Here is a 21,254-nt window from a genome sequence, read left to right as displayed (position 1 = left end):
AGAAAGAACACTAGATAGGCTCAGGATAGGGGCTTATTGGAATAGAAGTCCATGATTGTTTATATTTGTCCTCAGTGGAAAAGGTGGAAATAATGGCATGAATCTTACATGTTTGCTGTTCTTGGTTGTCCTTTCAATATCTACTAGCCAAATATGGTTATTGAGCATATGAAATGTGGCTAGTATGACTGAGGAGCTGAATTTTTTATTGTATTTCTTTTAACTACTTTATATATAAATCTAAAAACTAAATTTCATTTAGTTATTAAAATGCTTTTAATTATGCTTGGAACAAAATTACAAACATGTATTCTATGAAGTCTAAATATTAATCTAGTACTTCTGATGAAAATGTAGTGTTCAAGTTGAGATATGCTATCAAAAATATATACCATATTTCAAATGCCTAGTACTAAAAATGGAATGCAAAATATTTTAATAATTTTTATAAAAATTATGTGTTGAAATATTTTAAATATATTTGATTAAATAAAATGTCACTAAAATTAATTTCACTCTTTACTTTTTTAATGTGGCTACAAGAAAATTTAACATTATGTATGTGGCTCATGTTAAATTTCTGTTGGACAGTGCTGATCTGTAAGCATTGAAAGCATACTCTTTATAAAGCCTATTTACATTAACATGTTTTGTAATATATTTTAATCTCCATGCATCTCTCTTTTGTTTTTTTCCATAGGAAAGAGTTTTTAAAATCTGGAAGACTCATTTTCTCTCAGAAGCCTCCATTGCTCTTTTGCATGACTCCTTTTGGTGGTGGTTTCTCCATAAGTTCAGGGTATAGTGATTTTTTAAAATTTCTTTTTAAGTTGATTTTTGGCTTAATTAATTTTTCAGTAGAGATAAGTCTAGTACAAAAATGCTTTTCTGGATGCAACTACAGAGATGAGTTTTTGAGCATTCCACACATTAGAGATCCTATTTGAAGTCTAGAGTTCTTTCAGAGGAGTTAAAACTTTAATATAGATTTCAAAAGATTCTGGATCTTTGAAATTAGACTTCATATATTATATATATCATTATATATATCACATATTATATAATTAGAGTCTAAGATTTTTAATCAGAAGATCCAAAATTAGAAAGGTGAGAATTCTGATTAGGATTGAACAGATAAAGAAGGTGTATTAGTCTGTTTTCACACTCTTATAAAGAACCACCTAAGACTGGGCAATTTATGAAGGAAAGAGATTTAATTGACTCACATCTCCACATGGCTGTGGAGGCCTCACGAAACTTACAATCATGGTGGAAGGCAAAAGGGAAGTAGGCACCTTCTTCACAGGGAGGTAGGAAAGAGAGAAAGGGAGGGGAAAGTGCCACACTTTTTAAACCACAGATCTCATGAGAACTCACTGACTATTACGAGAATATCATGGGGAAAACCATTCCCATGATACAGTCACCTCCCATCAGGTCCCTCCCTCAACTTGTGGGGATTACAATTCAAGATGAGATTTGGTTGGGGAGACAGCCAAACCATATCAGATGTGGTATCTGGGAATCAATAAGAGAAGAAATAAGCAGCACATGAAACTGTGTTTTACTAGAAGAATTTCAGTAATAATATTATAATACCCTTAATGTTCTAAAAAATAGCTCTTGGGACCTTGACTACAAAAAAGACAAGTACCTGGGAAGTGCATCATTCCCCTCCAAACAACAATAAAATAAAGACATTTAACTTATAAAGTCAGTTTTTTTTTTTAACCCATCATATAAAGTAGATTTCAAAGCCAAGAATGTTACCAGGGATAAAGAAAGTAATTTTATAATGATGAAGTGGTCAACTCATCAACCTGACTTAACAATTCCAAGTATTTATGCACCTAATAAAAATGCTTCAAAACACATTTAATAAAACCTTGTAATACTTTAAAAAGAAATGCACAAATCAATACGTATAGAGACTTCAGTCCGTTCTTTGAATAGTTGGTAGAATATACAGAAAATTAGTAAGGATACAGAATGATATAGAAGGCTTAAACAACACTCTCAAGCAACTTGACATAATTGACATTTATTAAACATCTCTCCTGTATTAGTTGGTTTTGTGCTACAATAACAGAATATAACAGAATGGTGATTTATAATGGACAGAATGAATTGACTCACAGTAGGCTAGGAAGTCCAAGATAGAGGGGCCAGCATGTGGTGAGGGCCTTTTTCCTGCATCATCCCTTGGCAGCAGGTAGAAGATGAGAGAGGGAACAAGCAAGAGGGCCCCTCCTATGATAACAAACCCACTTCTGTGATAATGGCATAATCTGTTCATGAGGGTAATGTCCCCAAGACCCAAACACCTCCCATTAGGCCTCATCTCCCAACACCACTGCACTGGGGATCAAGTTTTCAATACATGAACTTTGGGGGACACATTCAAATCATAGCACCTCCCAATAACAGCAGAATACACATTTTTCTCAAGTCCACATTAAACATTTAAGATTAACTATATTCTGAGCTAGGAAAATATCCTAATAAGTTTATAAGAATTCAAGTCAAACACAGTATTTTCAGATCAAAATGGAATTATATTATAAAATAATAACAGATATCTAAAAAATCCCCAAATACTTGGAAATGAACACAATTCTCAGTAACCATGGATCAAATCAGGAATCAATAAGGAAATCAGAAATTCTTTTGAACTAAATGAAAATGAAAACACAGATTAAAATGTGTGAGATACAACTAAAGCAGTATTTAGAGAGAAAATCATAGAATTAAAATGCCTACATTAGAAAAAAGAGGAAGTTCTCCAAAAAGAGGAAGTTCAGCTTCTACCTTAAGAAAGTGGAAAAAGAAAAAAAAAAAAACCAAACCTATGGAAAGCAGAAGAAAATAAAATAATAAAGACCAGAGAGAAAATTAATAACATTAAAAAGAGAAGACAAACTCAATTAGGCCAAAAGTTGGCTATTCCAGAATTCTAAAAATGAGGTAGCACAAGAGCAAACTGAAGCCTCTGTTTCACTGAAAGTGACCATAGAAGAAACAAAACCCAAATACAGCTCGTTACTTAACTTAATTGAGTCAAACTCCTAAAGGCTTAGCAAAGGAAGAGGAATGCCTATTCCCAAGCATAAATATTATGTACCTCAGTTTCTACGGGCCTATGAAAGATGCCCAGCTCTCAAACAGAAGGTATAAGACATATAAAGAAGGAAAGGAATTGTGGGGTTGTTTGGTATGAAAATGATCAGCTTAATGAGAAAATGTCACATTGTTTTTCCAGGTGAATATACAATTTTATACTCCCGTTAATATATTGAGTTCCTATTGTTCCTGAACAACCAGTGGGTCAAAGAAGAAATCAAAAAGGAAGTCAGAAAATGCCTTGAGATAAATGAAAACAAAAACACAACATACCAAAACTTATGAGATGTAGCACAAGCAATGCAAAGAGGGAAATTTATAGCTGTAAATTCTTACATTAAAAAATAAGAAACCCATAGCAATTAGGCCAGAGAAAGAAATAAAAGTATCCTAATAGAAAAGGAAGAAGTGAAATATCTCTGTTTGTAATAACATCTTATATACAGAAAATCCTAAAGATTCCCCCGAAAAACTATTTGAAATATTATATGAATTAAGTTGCAGGATACAAAATCAACATTCAAAAATTAGTAGTATTTCTGTACAGTTACAATGAATTATACAAAAAAGAAATCAAGAAAACAATTCTGTTTATAATAGTAATAACAAAAAGTAAAATACTTAGATTTAAACTTAACCAAGGAGGTGAGAAATCTGTATACTAGAAACATAAAACACTGATGAAAGAAATTGACGATGACACAAATAAATGGAAAGTTATCCTGTGTTTATAGATGGAAAGAATTAGTTTAATTAAAATGTCTTTACTACCCAAAGCAACCTACAGAATCAATGCAATCACTAACAAAATTCCAGTAGTGTTTTCACAGAGATAGAAAAAAACAGTCCTAAAATTTATATGGAACTACAGAAAATCCTGAATAGTCTGAGCAATCTTGAGCAAAAAGAACAAAGCTTGAAGTATCAGACTACCTAACTTCAAAAATATACTATAATGCTATAGTATTGTAGTAAAAAACAACAACAGAGAATTGACATAAAAACAGACACGTATACCAATAGAACAGAAAAGAGAGCCCCCAAATAAATCTACACATTCACAATTAATTGGTTTTCAACAAAGGTGCCAAGAACACATGACAGAGAATGGCCAGTCTTCAATAACTATTGTTGGGATAACTGAGTATCCACATTCGGAAGAAGGAAATTGAGCCCTTATTTCACACCATTTACAAAAATCAAGTCAGCATGAATTAAAGACTTAAATATAAGATCTGAAACTGTAAAACTACTAGAAGAAAACAGGAAAAGCTCCATGACATTGGTTTGTACAATGATTTTTTGAATATGAAGCCAAACGTACAGGCAACAAAAGCAAAAAATAGACAAATGGAATTGCATAAAACTAAAAAGCTTCAGCACGGCAAAGCAAACAGTCAATAGATTGAAGAGAGAACCTGTAGAATGGGAGAAAACATTTGAAAACCATACATCTGATAAGGGGTTAATGTCTGAAATATATAAGCAATTTAAACAACTTAATAGCAGGAAAGCAACCTGATTTTAAAGGAAACAAAGTAAATTAGTAAATTAGTACAGTCATTTTAGAAAATAGTATGAAGTTTCCACAAAAAAACTGAAAATAGAATCACCGTAAGATCCAGCAATCTCGTTTCTGTTTATATCCAAAGGAGTTAAAATTCCTGTGTTGAAAAGATTTGCACTTTCATGTTCATTTTAGCATTAATCACATAGCCAAGACATGAAAGCAACCTGAATGTCCATCAATGGATGAATGGATAAAGATTTGGTATATAAATATATATATACTATATATATTTGGTATATATACTATATATATTAAAATATATATAGTAATCCATCACAAATATATTTCACAAATATATATACTATGTATATATAGTTTATATGGTTTATAGTTTATATGGATTACTATATGACCTTTAAAAACAAGGATATTCTGTAATTTCCAACAACATAGATGGAACTGGAGGATATTTTGCTAACTGAAATAAGCCAGGTACAGAAAGACAAATACTGTATGATCTCACATGTGGAGTCTAAAAAAGTCAATTTCATAGAAACAGAGAGCAGAAAGGTAGTTACCAGAGGCTGAGGGTGGGAGAAATGGGGAAAGGTGCGATGATCAAATGGTACAAAGTTTCAGTTACACCAGAGAAATAAGTTTTAATGATCTGTTATACTGCATGGTGACCACAGTAAATAATATGTTTCAAATTTGATAAAAATAATTCGATAAAATTTTTAAAATGGGCAAAAGCTCTAATCAAATGCTTCTCAAAGGAAGACATAAAAATAGCTATGTGAACAGTATGTGAAAAAATGCTCAACATCACTAATCATTAGGGAAATACAAACCAAAACCACAATGGGATGTCATCTCACACACCTGTTTGATGTATGAGATGTTATCTCACATGGCTATTATCAAAAAGATGCAAGATAACAAGTTTTGGTGAGGATATGGAGAAAAGGAAACACTTATATACAGTTGGAAATGTGAATTACTACAGCTAATATGGAAAACAGTATGGATTTCTCAAAAACTAAAATAGAACTACTACATGCTCCAGTAATCCCACTTCTGGGTATACATCCAAAGGAATTGAAATCAATATGTCAAATAGATATCTCTCTGTCCACATTCATTGCAGCACAATAGCTAAGACAGGAGATCAACCTAAGTGTCCATCATGGAAATCAGCCTAATTGTCTGTCAATGAATGAATGGATAATGTGGTGTAAATGCACAATAGAATATTTTTGGGCCTTAAAAAAGGAAATCCTAACATTCGTGACAGCCTGAATGAACCTGGAGGACATATTGCCAAGTGGAATAAGCCAGGCTTATAAAGATAAATATCACATGATTTCACTTACATATGGAATCTAAAAAAGTTGAACTTAGAGAAGTAGAGAGCAGAGCAGTAGTTACAGAGGCTGAGCTGAAGGTTGGGAATGGGCACATGTTCAAAGGGTAAAGAGTTTCAGTGAGACAGGAGGAATAACTTTGAGACCTGTTGCACAACGTGGTCACTACAGTTAATAGTACTATATTATATACTTCAAAATTGCTAAGAAAGTAAATTTTAAATGTCTCACCTCAACAAATTATAAGTAACTGAGATAATGGATACATTAAGGAGCTTGATTTAATCATTTCACATTGTATTCATATATCAAAATGATACATTGTACCCTATACATACAATTATGATTTATAAATTAAAATTAATAAAACATTAAAAATCAAAGAAGAAAGATCTGAAATCAACCACACCATCTCACATATTAAGTAACCGGAAACAGAACAAATTAAATCCTAAGTTAACAGAAGGAAGCAAATAATAAATATTGCAACAGAGAGAAATGAAGTGAAGAATAGAAAAACAGAAAAAAATTAACAAAACTAGGAGTTCTGTCTCTGAGAAGAACAAAATGGACAAACCTTTAGCTGGAATGACTATTAAAAAATAGGGAAGACTAATTACTAAAATTATAAATGAAAGTGGGGACAATATTTTCAGTTTAATGGAGTTAAAAAGGATTATAAGTGCTGTGAACGAATATATGCCAACAAATTGGAATAATGTAGTTGAAGTGGACACATTCTTAGAAACATACAATTTAACAAGATAGAATCACAAAGAAATAGACAATCTAAACATTGTAACTATTAAGGAGATTGAATCAGTAATCAAAAACCTCCCATCAAAGAAAAGCCCTGTACCAGATGTACCAGATGGCATCACTGGGGAATTCTACCAACATTTAAAGAATAAACACCAGTCCTTCTGAAACTCTTTCAAAAAGTTGAAGAGGAAACACTTTCTAACTCAACCTGTGAGTTAGAAGGTGTTACTCTGATACTAAAGCCCAAGAAAGACACTACAATAAAAATAACAGAAACTACCAATATCTTTTATGATGAATTTTGACACAAAAATCCTCAACAAAATACTAGCAGATCAAAAGCAACAGCATATTAAAAGGATTATACACCATAACCAATGGGATTTATTCCTGGAATGCAAGGATAATTAACTCATCAAATGTTTACATGCTTTTTGTTGTCAGATACTGTGCTAAGGCCTTGAAATACAAAGTTGCAAAAATATGATCCCTGTTCTTATTTAATCTTACTACACTCTTTTAAAATAAGTATATATTACCTACATTTGACAGATGAGAAACCTGGGACTTAATTAACTTGCCCAGGGTAATACAGCTAATGCAAAACAGCCAGTGTTAAAATTTGGGTCTGCATTATGCCAAAACCCATGCTGATTCTCCTATACCAATTGATCTGCTCATAAAAATAAATAAAATTGCTGTCATCATGTAAACAAATTCCAGTTTTAAATTGTAATATTGACTTTAATTTCACACATTTTTTTTAAGCCTGACAGAGAAAACCAAGATTGCTTATTCGATAGAATTTCAGAAAGTTATGTGACACTTTTCATGAGCATACCTGTAAGTCGAAAGGATGCATTCTTTCAGGTAAACATTAAAATTAACAGTTATGCTAATTATTTTTAAAGTGAATGAAATAGAAAAAATAGTTATTTTATTTAAACCTGTATGAGAATATATTGTGTTACTTTTGAAAGCAAAGTTGTCTGGTGTAGAGTATTAGTAATATTTTAAAAGTTATGTTCTTATTAACCCCTCAAAATATTGTATTCCCTGGCATCAAAGTCTTACTTAATCTCCCTAGTGACTACAGGTACTTTGTTTGCATAGTAATAATTTTAAAACTATTGACTCATTCTATGTATGTTCCTGTCTTTTTTCTGTTTACCTACAAAATTATTTATGACTTTTACTTTATAATGAATCTTGATCCATTTAGGAGGACTTTGCAAGTTTATTTTATGCCCAAGGACTAAGCACCTGTTACAGTAAAGTACAATGCATAAAATTATGAATCAAATGCTTGCCGTGCTTTTCTGTTATTGTACTAACTGATGGATAGGATTGACTCAAATAAGTAATGTCCCTGGGTAGTATGAAATGAAGATGGTAGGAATCTCACTGAGTATTTTTAAGTTTACTACTTAGCATTTCAAAACACAAGCCATATTCAGATATGTTGTTACATTAGCAGTTTATAAATCAGAAATCATAGTAAATACTTTGGAGTTTGTAAATGTTTTCATGAGAAAGCCATACCCAAAATAAAAAGGTAAGTGTCTTTCATGATGAAAATATAAACAAGCCTAAATTCACAAATTTGCCAAATATTTATATTTAATCTTGACCTATCTTACTCACAAACACATTTGTAAAGTATGATAGAAAGAAACTACCATTAGTAGACTGGAAATAAGGAGACTTGGCTTCATGTCCAGAATTTGCTACTGATTACCTGGGTGATTTCAGCAAGCCACTCAATCTCTCAGGTTGACAGCTGGGTTGTGTATCAAATGAAGAGGTTGATTAGATCTTGATTATTTTAAGACAGTGATTCTTAAATTTTTATCAAACAGTGATGTTCTGACAGGTTTTTACTTATTTGCAGCAAAAAGTTAATGATTAGGCATGTTGCAATTAAATTGTCTAAAGATCACAAAAGCACCTGTTTCTGCTACCCGTATTCTTTCAGTTAGTCTATTCTTCTATGGTTTTTATATTTTAACTATTTACTGAGAGTGCCTAGTCCACCTACATGATTTTATGAAATCAAGCATGCTTTAATACAGGGTCCTTAAGAAAAGGATAAGAGGCTTTTAAATATGGACAAAGAATAGAATGGTGATAACATTGTGTATCCCCCATTCTTTAGTTTCTGTTTCTGCTTTTATGATCCAAATATTCTTGCTTGTGATGGACGTGTCTTTTGATAGATTTTATACTTGCAACCTCTCTCAAACCATGATTTGACTTTTTCTGGGTTCTGATTTTCAGTAACTTTTTCTAAGAAGAAATTAGAAGTTGTTTGATTAAGTCACGAAGCCTCATTTGAGAACAGAAAAGATGTACTTAATGATTAGACTCCTTGACTTGCACTGTCTTCCTTTAAAACTCCCTGTCCATCCATTTATATGCGAGAGACACCTCCCTTCAGGATCTCATCTCTTTTTGACCATAATTTCAATTATTTTTAACTAATTCAAATAAGTGAGGGTTTTGTTACTATTAATGCATCTGATTTATATTTCCTAAGGAAGATAAATGTATTAATATTTAAGAAAGAAAACAAAAACTATCTTCTGGTCCACTATTTAGCACAAATTAATCTGAACCTAAATATATTTTGTATGGCTTTTACTTTCCTTTCTTCCAATGTCACACAATGATACTCTCTCAGAAATTTTCCAAATAGTTTGACACTTAATCTCCATCTCCTGAAGGCAGGATATTCATAGAAAATGTTTAGAAGTTCCCTTTATTCACCTTATTCAGCATTTTAATTTTAACCATTGGTATAATTTATGTATCACAAATAGAATATGTGATCATTTCTGGTAGAAAAAAATGCTCATGACTCATTTAATAAAATTAAATATGTCAACATATTATAGAGTTTTTCCTTTCTCCCTTCACTTCCCGAGAAAAACGATGGAGATCTTAAAAGAATACTGTCACTTACCAGCAAATTTGAGCACTAATAGATTGACTGTATTAGTCTCCTACTGATGTTGTAAAAATTATATATTTAGTGGCTTAAAGCAATAGAAATTAATTTTCTTGGCTATGGAGGCCAGAAGCCCCAAATGAGTCTTACAGGGCTAAAATCAAGGCATCAGCAGGACCAATGTCTTTAAGAGGGCCCAGAGGAGAATCTATTCCTTGCCTCTTCTGTCTTCTGGTGGTTGCCAGTATTCCTTAGCTTATGGTTGTATCACTCCAATCTCTGCTTCTGTTTTTGAATTGCGTTCTCATTTTCTATAGTCAAATTTCCCTCAGCTGCTCTCTTATAAGGACACTTGTGATTACATTTAGAGCCCATGGGATAATCTCCTTTTTTTAAGTGGAGATTAAGTTAAGATCTTTAATCTTAACCCCCACTGAAGATCTTTATCACATTTGCAATATGCTTTTGCCTTATAAGGTAACATTTACAGGTTCCAGGGATTAGAACATGTATATATTTTGCACCAATATTCAGTCTATCACAATGACTTGTAAGAGACCTTCTAATTCTAAAATTTTACAAAATGATGACCTTAATGCGTGATTATAAATACTTACCTGAATGCAGGGTATGCAAATAGTTGTATCAATTTGTCTTTAATGTAAAAATACTGTGTTTTTCTATATTGAGTCACTCCCTGAGAGGAATTTAATAGTTTAGGGAATTGAAAGCTAACAGGATACTGGTAGTCCCTTTTATTTGTTGATTTCTGATTTTTTTTTTCTTTTTTTTTTGAGATGGAATCTTACTGTGTCACCCAGGCTGGAGTTCAGTGATGCAATCTCAGCTCACTGAAACCTCTGCCTCCCAGGTTCAAGCGATTCTTCTGCCTCAGCCTCCCGAGTAGCTGGAACTACAGGTGCCCACCACCACCCCCAGCTAATTTTTGTATTTTTAGTAGAGACAGGGTTTCACCATATTGGCCACACTGTTCTCGAACTCCTGACCTCGTGATCCGCCTGCTTCAGCCTCCCAAAGTGCTGGGATTACAGGTGTGAACTACTGTACCCGTGGCCTCTGATTATGGTTTTAATATTGAAATAATACTGATCGCACTATGTAAACTCATGCAAACAACCTACAGTTACTTTAAAATGTACTTTTTATTGTTTTGGCTCATATGCATCATTTACAAAAATTGCTTTTAGGTTCAGGGAGTGCACATGCAGTTCATTACATGGGTATATTGTATGAAAGATCCTGTCATTCAGGTAGTAAGCATAGCATAGTGAGTTTTTCACCCCTCACTCCCCACACCTCCCTCCCCTATCTAGTAGTCCCCAGTGTCTATTGTTCTCATCTTTATGTCCATATGTATTCAATGTTCAGCTCCCACTTAAGAGAACATGTGGTATTTGGTTTTCTGTTTCTGTGTTAATTAGCTTAGATTAATGGAGCTGCAACTATGTTGCTGCAAAGGACATGATTTTGTTCCTTTTTATAGCTATATGGTATTCAATGTTGTTTATGTACCACGTTTTCTTCATTCAGTCCACCACTGATGGATAGTTAGGTTGATTCCGTGTCTTTGCTATTGTGAATAGTGCCATGATGAACATACAAGTGCATGTGTCTTTTTGATAGAATGACTTATTTTCCTTTGAGTAAACATGCCGCTATGGGATTCCTGGGTCTAATGGTAGTTCTGTTTTTTAAGTTGTTTGAGAAATCTCTAAACTGTTTTCCACAGTGGCTGAACTAATGAACATTTACACCAACGGTGCATGAGCATTTTTTTTTCTCTGCAGCCTTGCCAGCATCCATTGTTTTTGAATCTTTAATAATGCATGCTCAGACTGATGTCAGATAGTATGTCACTGTGGTTTTGATTTGCATTTCTCTAATGATTGGTGATATTAAGCATTTTTTCATATGTTTGTTTGCTGTGTGTATGTCTTCCTTTGAGAATTGGCTATTTCCTTTATCCACTTTTTAATGGGATTATTTCTTCTTTGTTGAATTGATTTAGTTCCTTTATATATTTTGGATATTGAGCCTTTGTTGGATAATTAGTTTGTGAATATTTTCTCCTATTCTGTAGGTTGCCTGTTTATGCTGTTGATAGTTTCCTACGTTGTGCAGAAGCTTTTTAGTTTAATTAGATCCTGCTTGTTAATTTCTGTTTTTGTTGTAGTTGCTTTTGCGGACTTAGTCACGTCTGCCAAGGCCAATGTCCAGAAAGGTACTTCCTAGGTTTTCTTCTAGGATTTTTATAGTATTACATCTTATATTTGTCTTTAATCCATCTTGAGTCAATCTTTGTATATGGTGATAGGTAGGAGTCCAGTTTTATTCTTCAGCATATGGCTAGCCAGTTACCCCAGCACCATTTATTGACTAAAGAGTCCTTTCCTGATTGCTTGTTTTGTCTACTTGTTGAAGATCAGATGTTTATAAGTGTGCAGCTTTATTTCCGGCTTCTCTGTCCTGTTCTGTTTGAATATGTGTCTGCTGTTGAACCAGTACCATGCTATTTTGGTTACTGTAACCTTACAGTATAGTCAGAACTCAGGTAATGTGATGTCTCTAAATTTGTTCTTTTCGCTTGGGATTGCTTTGGCTGTTTGGGCTCATTTGTGGTTCAGTATGAATTTTAGAATAGATTTTTTTACTTCTGTGACAAATAGCATTGGTAGTTTGATAGGAATAGCATTAAATTTGTGGATTGCTTTGGGCAGTATGGCCATTTTTAACAATGTTGATTCTTCCACTCCACAAGTATGGAATGCTTTTCCATTTGTTTGTGTCACCTATGATTTCTTTGAGCAGTGTTTTGTAGTTTTCCTTGTAGAGATCTTTCACCTCCCTGGTTAGCTGCATTCCTGGGTATTTTATTTTTGGCTTTTGTAAATACAATTGTATTCTTGATTTGGCTCTCAGCTTTAACATTATGGGTATATAGAAATGCTACTGAGTTTTGTACATTGTTTTTGTATTCTGAAACTGTACTGGAGTTGTTTATCAGTCTTAGGGACCTTTTGGCAGAGTCTTTAGGATGTTCTAGGTATGCAGTTATATCATTAGTGAAGAGAGATAATTTGACTTCTTTTACTATTTGTATACCTTTTATTTCTTTTTCTTGCCTGATTGCTGTGGCTAGGACTTCCAGTACTAGTTAATTAGGAATGGTGAGAGTGGACATCCTTGCTTTTTTTCAGTTCTTATGGGGAATGCTCCCAGCTTTTGCCCTTTTAGTATGATATTGGCTATGGGTTTATCATGGATGGCTCTTATTATTTTGAGGTATGTTCCTTCAGTGCCTACTTTTTTGAGGATTTTTATCATGAAGCAATGTTGAGTTTTATCAAATGCTTTTTCTGCATCTGTTGAGATGATCATTTTTTTTTTAAATTCTATTTATGTGGTGAACCACATTTGTTGATTTGTGTACATTGAGCCAATGTTGCATCACAGGAATAAAGCTTATTTGATCATGGTGAATTCACATTTTGATATACTGCTGTATTTGTTGGCTAGAATTTTGTTGAGAAATTTTGCCTCTGTGTTCATCAGGGATATTGGCCTATAGTTTTTTTTTTTTTCCTTTTGTCTTTTCCAGATTTTGGTATCAGAGTTTTTGAATTGAACACTTTATCATTATGTATGGCCTTCTTCATCCTTTTTAACTGTTATCAGTTAAATGTCTGTTTTACCTTATAAGAATAGCTACTCTTGCTCTTTTTTTGTTTTCCCTTTGCATGGTAGGTCTTTCTCCAACCCTGATGCTGGTTTGGTAGAATATGTGAGGAGAAGCCCCGCTAAGGTTCCTCAGTTTCTTTGAATAGTTTAAGTAGGATTGGTACCAGCTCTTCTTTGTTCAACTGGTAGATTGTACTATGAGTCTATCTGGTCCAGGGTTCCTTTTGGTACATAGGTTTATTATTATTATTATTATTTTTATTACTGATTCAACTTCAGAATTTGATATTGGTCTGTTCAGGGTTTCAATTTCTTCCTGGTTCAGTCATGGGAAGTTTGATATTTCTAGGAATTTATTATTTATTCTAGATTTTCTAATTTGTGTGTGTAGAGTTCATAATAGTCTCTGAGAATCTATTGTATTTTTGTGGGATTGTTTGTAGTATCTCCTTTTTCATTTCTGACCATGTTTATTTGTATCTTCTCTCTTTTTCTCTTTATTAATCTAGATAGTAGTCTATTGACATTGTTTATCCTCTCAAAGAATCAGCTTTTGACTTGGATGATGCTTTGTCTGGATTTCTGGGTCTCAACTTCATTAAGACCTGCTCTGATTTTAGTTACTTCTTGTCTTCTACTAGCTTTGGGGTTGTATTGTTCTAATTTTTCTGGTTCCTTTAGGTGTAATGTTATACTGTTAATTTGAGATCCTTGTAACTTCTCTATGTAGGTGTTTAGTGCCATAAACTTTGCTCTTAACATTGCTTTGGCTGCCTTACCAGAAATTTGGGCATGTTGTATCTCTGTTTTCATTCATTCCAAATATTTTGTTTATTTCTGCCTAACTTAGTTGTTTACCCAAAAATCATTTAGGAGCAAGTTGTGTAATTTTCATGTAATTTTGTGGTTTTGAAAGATCTTCTTGATATTGATTTGTGTTTTTATTCCACTGTGGTATTATTTAACTTTTTTTGAATTTATTGAGACCTGCTTTATAGCTGAGCATGTGGTTGATCTTAGAGTAGGTTCTATGTGAAGATGAGAATAATGCACATTTGTAGTTGATAGGTGGAGTGCTCTTTAGATATTTATTAGGTCCAACTGATCAAGTGTTGAATTTAGTTCAGAACTTCTGTGTCAGTTTTCTGCCTTGATGATCTGTCTAATGCTGTCAGTGGAGTGTTGAAGTTTCCCACTAATATTGTGTGGCTAAGTCTTTTCATAGGTCCATAAGTACTTGTTTTATGAATCTGGGTGCTTCAATATTGGATGTGTATATATTTAGGAAAGTTAAGGCTTCTTGTTGAATTGAACCCTTTGTCATTATGTAGGGCCTTCTTTGTCCTTTTTTACTGTTATCAGTTAAATGTCTGTTTTATCTTATAAGAATAGCTACTCTTGCTCTTTTTTTGTTTTCCCTTTGCATGGTAGATCTTTCTCCAACCCCGAGGCTGTAGGTGTCATTATATGTGAGTTGGGTCTCTTGAGGAAAGCAGATAGATAAGTCTTGTCTTTTAAGTCAACTTGCCACTCTGTTCCTTTTAAGTGGGGCATTAAGACCGTATACATTCAAAGTAAGTATTGATATGTGAGATTTTGATTTTATTGTGAAGTTCTTAGCTTATTGTTTTGTATCTTCTATTATGTAGTTGCTTTATTGTGTATGTGGGTTATATACTTCAGTTTAATTTTGTATTAGTAGGCATCTTTTTTTTTGTTTCTACATTTAGAACTCCCTTAATGATATCTTATAAGGCTGGTATAGTGGTACTGAATTACCTTAGTGATTGCTTGTCTGAAAAATATTCTATTCCTCCTTTACTTATGAAGCTTAGTTTAGTGGGATATGAAATTCTTGGTGGGAATTCATTTTCTTTGACAGCGCTGAAAATAGACCTCCAATCTATTCTGGCTTGAAAGGTTTCTGCTGAGAAGTCTGCTGTAAGCCTGATGGGATTCCCTTCATACATAATCTGACCATTTTCTCTAGGTGACTGTAAGATATTTTTATTAGCATTGGCCTTAGACACTCTGGTGACTGTATGCCTTCATGATATTCATTTTGTATGGTATCTGGCAGGTGTTCTCTTGATTTCTTAAATCTGGATGTCTATATCTCTAGCAAAATTAGGAAATTTTTCTTGAATTATTTTTTCAAATATGTTTTCCAAGTTGTGAACTTGTTCTCCTTCTCTTTCAGAAATACCAGTAATTCATATGTTTGGTTGCTTTACATAATCCCATTTTTTGATACTTTGTTCATTTTTTTTATTATTATTATTTTTTCTTTATTTTTGTCTGACTGGGTTAGTTCAAAATACTGGTCTTCAAGCTCTGAAAGTGTTTCTTCTGCTTCGTCTAGACTATTGATAAAACTTTCAGTGGTATTTTGAAATTTCTTCAGTGAGATTTTTATTTCTGGTGCTCTAATTGATTTCTTTTCATGATGTTTAGCTCTTCCTTCATTCCCTGGATTGCTTTAGAAGTTTCTTTGTGTTGATTTTTAATCTTTTCTTGAATCTCATTGAGCTTCCTTGCAATCCATGCTTTAAATTCTTACTTGTCATTTCTGAGTTTCTTTTTTGGCCAGGAACCATTGCAGAGGAACTAGAGTGATCTTTTGGTGGTATTGCAACATTCAGATATTTTTGGTGTCGGAATTTTTTTTTTTTTTGGAGACAGTCTTGGAGTCTCATTCTGTCACCCAGGCTGGAGTGCAGTGGCATAATCTCAGCTCACTGCAACCTCCACCTTTCAGGTTCAAGTGATTCTCCTGCCTCAGCTTCCTGAGTATCGGGGATTACAGGCATGTGCCACCACACCCTGCCAATTTTTGTATTTTTAGTAGAAACGGGGTTTCACCATGTTAGTCAGGCTAGTCTCAAACTCCTGACCTTGTGATCTGCCCACCTCAGCCTCCCAAAGTGCAGGAATTACAGGCGTGAGCCACCGCACCCGGCCCATGGTGTCAGAATTCTTATGCTAGTTCCTGCTCATCTGGAGAGGAGTGGGTGGGTCTTTTGGCTTTGCCTCTATTGCCTTACGGTGTTTTGGCTTTGCTTCTATTTCTTTATGTACTTCTGTGGGCTGGTTTTATATTGAGCTGTGCAGTTTGACCTACAAGTTGGTCAATAGTGCTTTCAGGTGAGAGCCAGTTGCAACATAGGCAGGTAGGTATGTACCTGATCTTTGTTTATTGAGGTGCTCTCTGTTGTTTCAAGTGAAGGACTGGACATTGGAGTACCTGGTGCCGTAAGCTAAGCTTTCTGTTCTGTGGGGTTGGAGAGACATAGCTGCATCAAGCTGGAGCCCCTTGCTTTCCCACAGATACACAAATGGCAAGCACAGGCACCTGCCCTGATGAGGGTTAGTGGGAGGAGTTCCTTATGAAGTGCACTAAAGACTTGCAGGGAGTTGAGATGGCTGCACCAGCTTCTTGTCCTACATAGGCAGGAACTTGATCTGTTTTCCTATTACACAACTGTTCCAGGGTTCATGACTCCTAGTTTAGATTCATATTCTAGTCTATCTCTGGACTTCAATGAGGTTGAGAGCCACAATAAATACCTATTTTGTGACTATCTGTGGGAGTGGTTTCAGGGCATAATTTAATCTCTGAACCTGTTCAGACAGTTTTATGGCTCACCTATTTGCCAGTGTAACAGTACTGCTGCTGCTTGTAAATGGTGGGTGGGGGGGGGGCCGTTTTCACCTTTGGGCCCACATGAGTGAGTTTTTGTTCTGGTGGTGGTGGCTGTATAGGTCAACCTGACTTCAGGCCCTGGGGAAGTGGTCCAGTGCCTGTAGAGTTCGAACAGGGTAGATAGGGTATAGGTAGGTAATTCCCAGGCTCCTAGATGGCTTGCAGAACAGTGGGTATGAGTCCTGAAAGGGCTGTGCCAGAATCAGGCGAACACAAAGTTCAAATGCTGGTTGTGGTGAAGAGTGGCGGGTTGGTCCCTGGATCACTGGCCAAACTCTTAGGTGATGGCAGGTAGAATGCTTAGATGATGGAAACCAGGGGCAGGCAGAACACTTAGTGGGTGGGAACCAAAAGGAGTATCACCAACCTGTGGGAGTTGGGTTTTCAGAATGGCTTGGGACTGCAGATTAAATGTTCAAGTAGGGTAAGGTTGGCTGTGCAGTGGGCCTTTCACTGAGGAGGGGAAGATCCCTCAGCTGGGGCAGTGGAGACTGGCAGCTGTGGGGCACATGGCACACTTGTACTTCACTCTTACCCAAGCAGTGCTGGACCTCACTGTCAGAACAATGCAAAAGTGTTAAGCCTTGTTTGTTACCTTTTGGAGTTTTGTCAGAGAAACGCAGACCTGTAATGGACAACAGGTGTTTAGGTGGATCCAGGGCTGCTGCACTGGGAACCCAAGTTGACAAGCCCTGCCTTGCAAGGAGCAGTGTGGGTAGGGGTCACACGGTCTTCAGTCTGGGTGCTTCCTGGAGAAATGCAGAGCTGTGACCACCCACAGTATTCAGGCAAAGTTGGGGCTGCCACATTAGGAGCCCAAGTCAGCAAGCCCTGCCTGGTGAGGAGCAGTGGGGATAGGTGGTCACATGGTCGGTAGCCTGGGTACTTCCTGGAGAAGCTCAGAGCCATGACCACCCAGGTTCAGGTAGGGGTGGGACCACTCTGCTGGAACCCCATGCTGGCAAGCATTGCCTACTGAGGAGCAGTGGGGCAGTCTGGCTGCTTCTTTGCACCATGACTGTAGCCTCTGTTGGGGCTACAGCAGATGGCACTGCACTACTCAGGGATTCAAGGCCTGTAGGGCTCCAGGTGGGCTTGAATGGTTCTTCTGCAAAGACTCTAAGTGGCTCTCTGTCTCAATCTGGAGGCTCCTGGGGGTCAGGAATATCTCTTATGTCTAGGATTGCAAAGGTCTATCACAGAAGTGTAGATCCCCTCAGGACTCTCACTCACTCACCTTTCCCTACATTAGGGAGCTTCCCCCAACTCTACATCAGTTCTGGGTGGGCAGCTGCCTGGCTTCAATCCTCTTTGTTCTTTGTTGGTCCTGTTGCTTCCTTGGTGAGTCTTCATGGCATCTCCATGACAATCCACTTGAGGAACTAGTATTTACTCACCAGTTTGTTTCATCTCCATAAGAGCAGCGTATACTAGCTGCTTCTGCCATCTTAAACTCCTTTATACATGACTTTCGCCATCTTAAACTCCTTCATACATGACTTTCTAAAAGAGGATAGCAACAGCAAAGTTAAGTGAAATGAATAATTATGAAGCCTTAATTGTTAATTTTATTCTCTATCTGAATTAAGTTTTTTTCACAAAACATTGTCAGATTGACTGGATTTTTAACTCGTACTTGTTTATGTCCCTCAATTAAAGGTACAAAGAAGTAATAAAATGGCCAAAAGCAAGTTATAAGAAAAAAAGGCATGTATGTTTCATAAAGTAAATAATAATTTCTAAGGTGGCTGACTAGATGCAACCACGAGGAATATCTGCTACCAAGGGACTGGGATATAGGGAAGACTGGTGCACTCTGAGCATGTCATCAGAGGGAAGGCATTGAGAGTGGATGTAGGGAGAACACATGTGCTGGGATGGAGGGAGAGGAATATGGGAACTCTGCATGGGGCTGTCATGCATGGGGACTTCTTTCTGGCCCCTGTGACTCCTGGGGAAGAGGTGAGGTGAGCAGGCAAGGGGCAACCCACTCTCATCAGGGACCTCTGGAATCCTGGCAACAAAGGACCAGTGACCCCTATGGACACTTGAGCTAGCAGGGAGAGCTGGTTGGAGATATGTTGGGGCAGAACTCTAGCCTGTGCAGAGGCCAGAGGGATTAGTGCGGGGATGTCTGTGATGGAGCACAACAGGAATGCCCATACCTGAAGGCTTGCCATGCTGCCCTAGGAGACTTTCGTTTTAGGGGAACTGTCAGACCTGAACAGAGCAGGATATCCTTGCCTGGGAGATGGGCCAGTCTGACCTGAGTGCCCTCTGTCTACTAGCCTCTCCTTTGGTCCAGCCTGTCCATGGTTGCTTGCAGTATGTCATTGGATGACCAAATGGGCTGCCTCCTGGGGGCCTACATTAAAGCTCTTGCAGTGACAAACAGTGCCTGGCCATCAAGAGTTCCAGCAGAATGGCCCTTGTCTGATGAAGTGCTTTCGCTGGCACCACACATCAGAGTGTTGTGGCCTGTGGCCCAAGAACACTTTGGCCCACCAGCACAGCAGGTTTCTAACCTCAAGGGGCCAGGGAACAAAGCTGGGGCAGGATACTAGCTCTCCAGAGTTGGAGCACCCTGCCCAGGAGTGCTGGGCTGAGCTGTATAGCTTTCTAATTTCTTTCAGAAACAAAGTCAATAAACTGAACCCACCTTATACCACAATTAACCCCCTGACAAAATCAAATAAGAGAAAAAAAAATCCAAAGAAAGTAACTTTAAAGACTGAAGAAACATCAGGTCACAAAGATGAGAAGGAGTAAGTGCAAGAACTCTGGGAACTCAAAAAGATAGACTGCTTACCTCCAAAAAACTATACTAGTTCCTCAGCAATGGTTCTCAATCAGGATGAAATGGTTCCCGGGTCACTTGCCAAACTCGATGAGCCGGTCAAATCTGCATATGTCAATAATAACCTAATTCTAAATATAGAATTTAGAATACAGATGAAAAAGAATTCATTGAAACTCAATCCAAGGATTCTAAGGAATGCAATAAAATTATACAGGTGGTAAAAGACAAAATGGCCATTTTAAAAAAGAAGCAGCACTGATACAGCTGAAAAACTCACTTCAAGAATTTCAGAATACAGTTGCAAGTATTAATGCAGAATAGACCAAGCTGAGGAAAGACTCTTCACAGCTCAAAGACTGATTCTCCAAAATCAACCAGTCAGACAAATATAAAGAAAAAACAATAAATATGAATGAGCAAAACCTTCTAGAAATATGGGATTATGTAAAGACACCAAATCTATGACTCATTGACATCCCTGAAAAAGGGAGAGAAAGCAAGCAGCATGGAAAACATTTCAGAATATTGTTTATGAAAAATTACCCAACTTCGCTAGAGAGGCCAACATTCAAATTCAGGAAATGTGAAGAACTACAAAATACTATACAAGAAGACCATCTCCAAGACACATAGTCATCAGATTCTCCAAGGTTGACGTGAAAGAAAAACATTAATGGCAGCTAGAGAGAAGAGGCAATCATCTACAAAGGAAACCTCACCAATTTACCAGCAGAACTTCCAGCAAGAGCCCTACAACCCAGAAGAGATTGGTGGCCTATATTCAGCATTCTTAAAAGAATTTCCAAACAAGAATTAATATCCAGCCAAACTAAACTTCATAAGTGAAGGAGAAATAAGATCCTTTTCAGATAAGCAAATGTTAAGGGAATTCACTACCAACAAATCTGCTTTATAAGAGGTCCTGAAGAGAGTGCTAAATATGGAAAGGAAAGATTTTTATTGGCCACTAAACCAACGACATTATAAAGTAATCACATAAAGAAGTCTGCATATAACCAGCTAAAAACACAATGACTGGATTAAATCTGCATGTATCAATAATAACCTTGAATGTAAATGGGCTAAATGCCTCAATTAAAAGGGACAGAGTGGCAAGTCGAAAAAAGAATACCCAACTGCATGCTGTCTTCAAGAGACCAATCTCACATACAGTGATACCCATAGGCTCAAAGTAAAGGGATGGAGAAAAATCTACTTAGCAAATGGGAAAAAAGCAGAAGTTGCTATTCTACTTGAAGATAAAACAGGCAGAGACAGAGCACAATGGCAGAATAGAAGCCTCACTGATTGTCCCCCTACAAGGACACCAAGTTAACAACTGTCTACAC

General features: G+C 36.2%; 1 protein-coding gene across 7 annotated transcripts in view; it reads left to right on the top strand.

Moving 5' to 3' along the window:
• FAM227B (family with sequence similarity 227 member B) overlaps positions 1–21,254 on the top strand; it is a 521,377-nt gene that overhangs the window by 252,916 nt on the left and 247,207 nt on the right. For 6 of the 7 annotated variants that reach the window (XM_038009969.2, XM_073012157.1, XM_073012158.1 and 3 more), the window contains 2 exons: positions 701–799; positions 7,525–7,626. In XM_038009969.2, coding sequence (XP_037865897.2) covers positions 701–799; positions 7,525–7,626 — 201 coding nt within the window. The remainder of the gene's footprint in view (positions 1–700; positions 800–7,524; positions 7,627–21,254) is intronic. The other variant, XM_073012160.1, reaches the window with a different exon arrangement.

Source organism: Chlorocebus sabaeus, chromosome 26 (assembly GCF_047675955.1).
Source record: "Chlorocebus sabaeus isolate Y175 chromosome 26, mChlSab1.0.hap1, whole genome shotgun sequence".
NCBI classification, from domain to species: domain Eukaryota; kingdom Metazoa; phylum Chordata; class Mammalia; order Primates; family Cercopithecidae; genus Chlorocebus; species Chlorocebus sabaeus.
The sequence above is the reverse complement of the archived record's forward strand: the minus strand, read 5'-3'. Positions and strand labels throughout refer to the sequence as shown.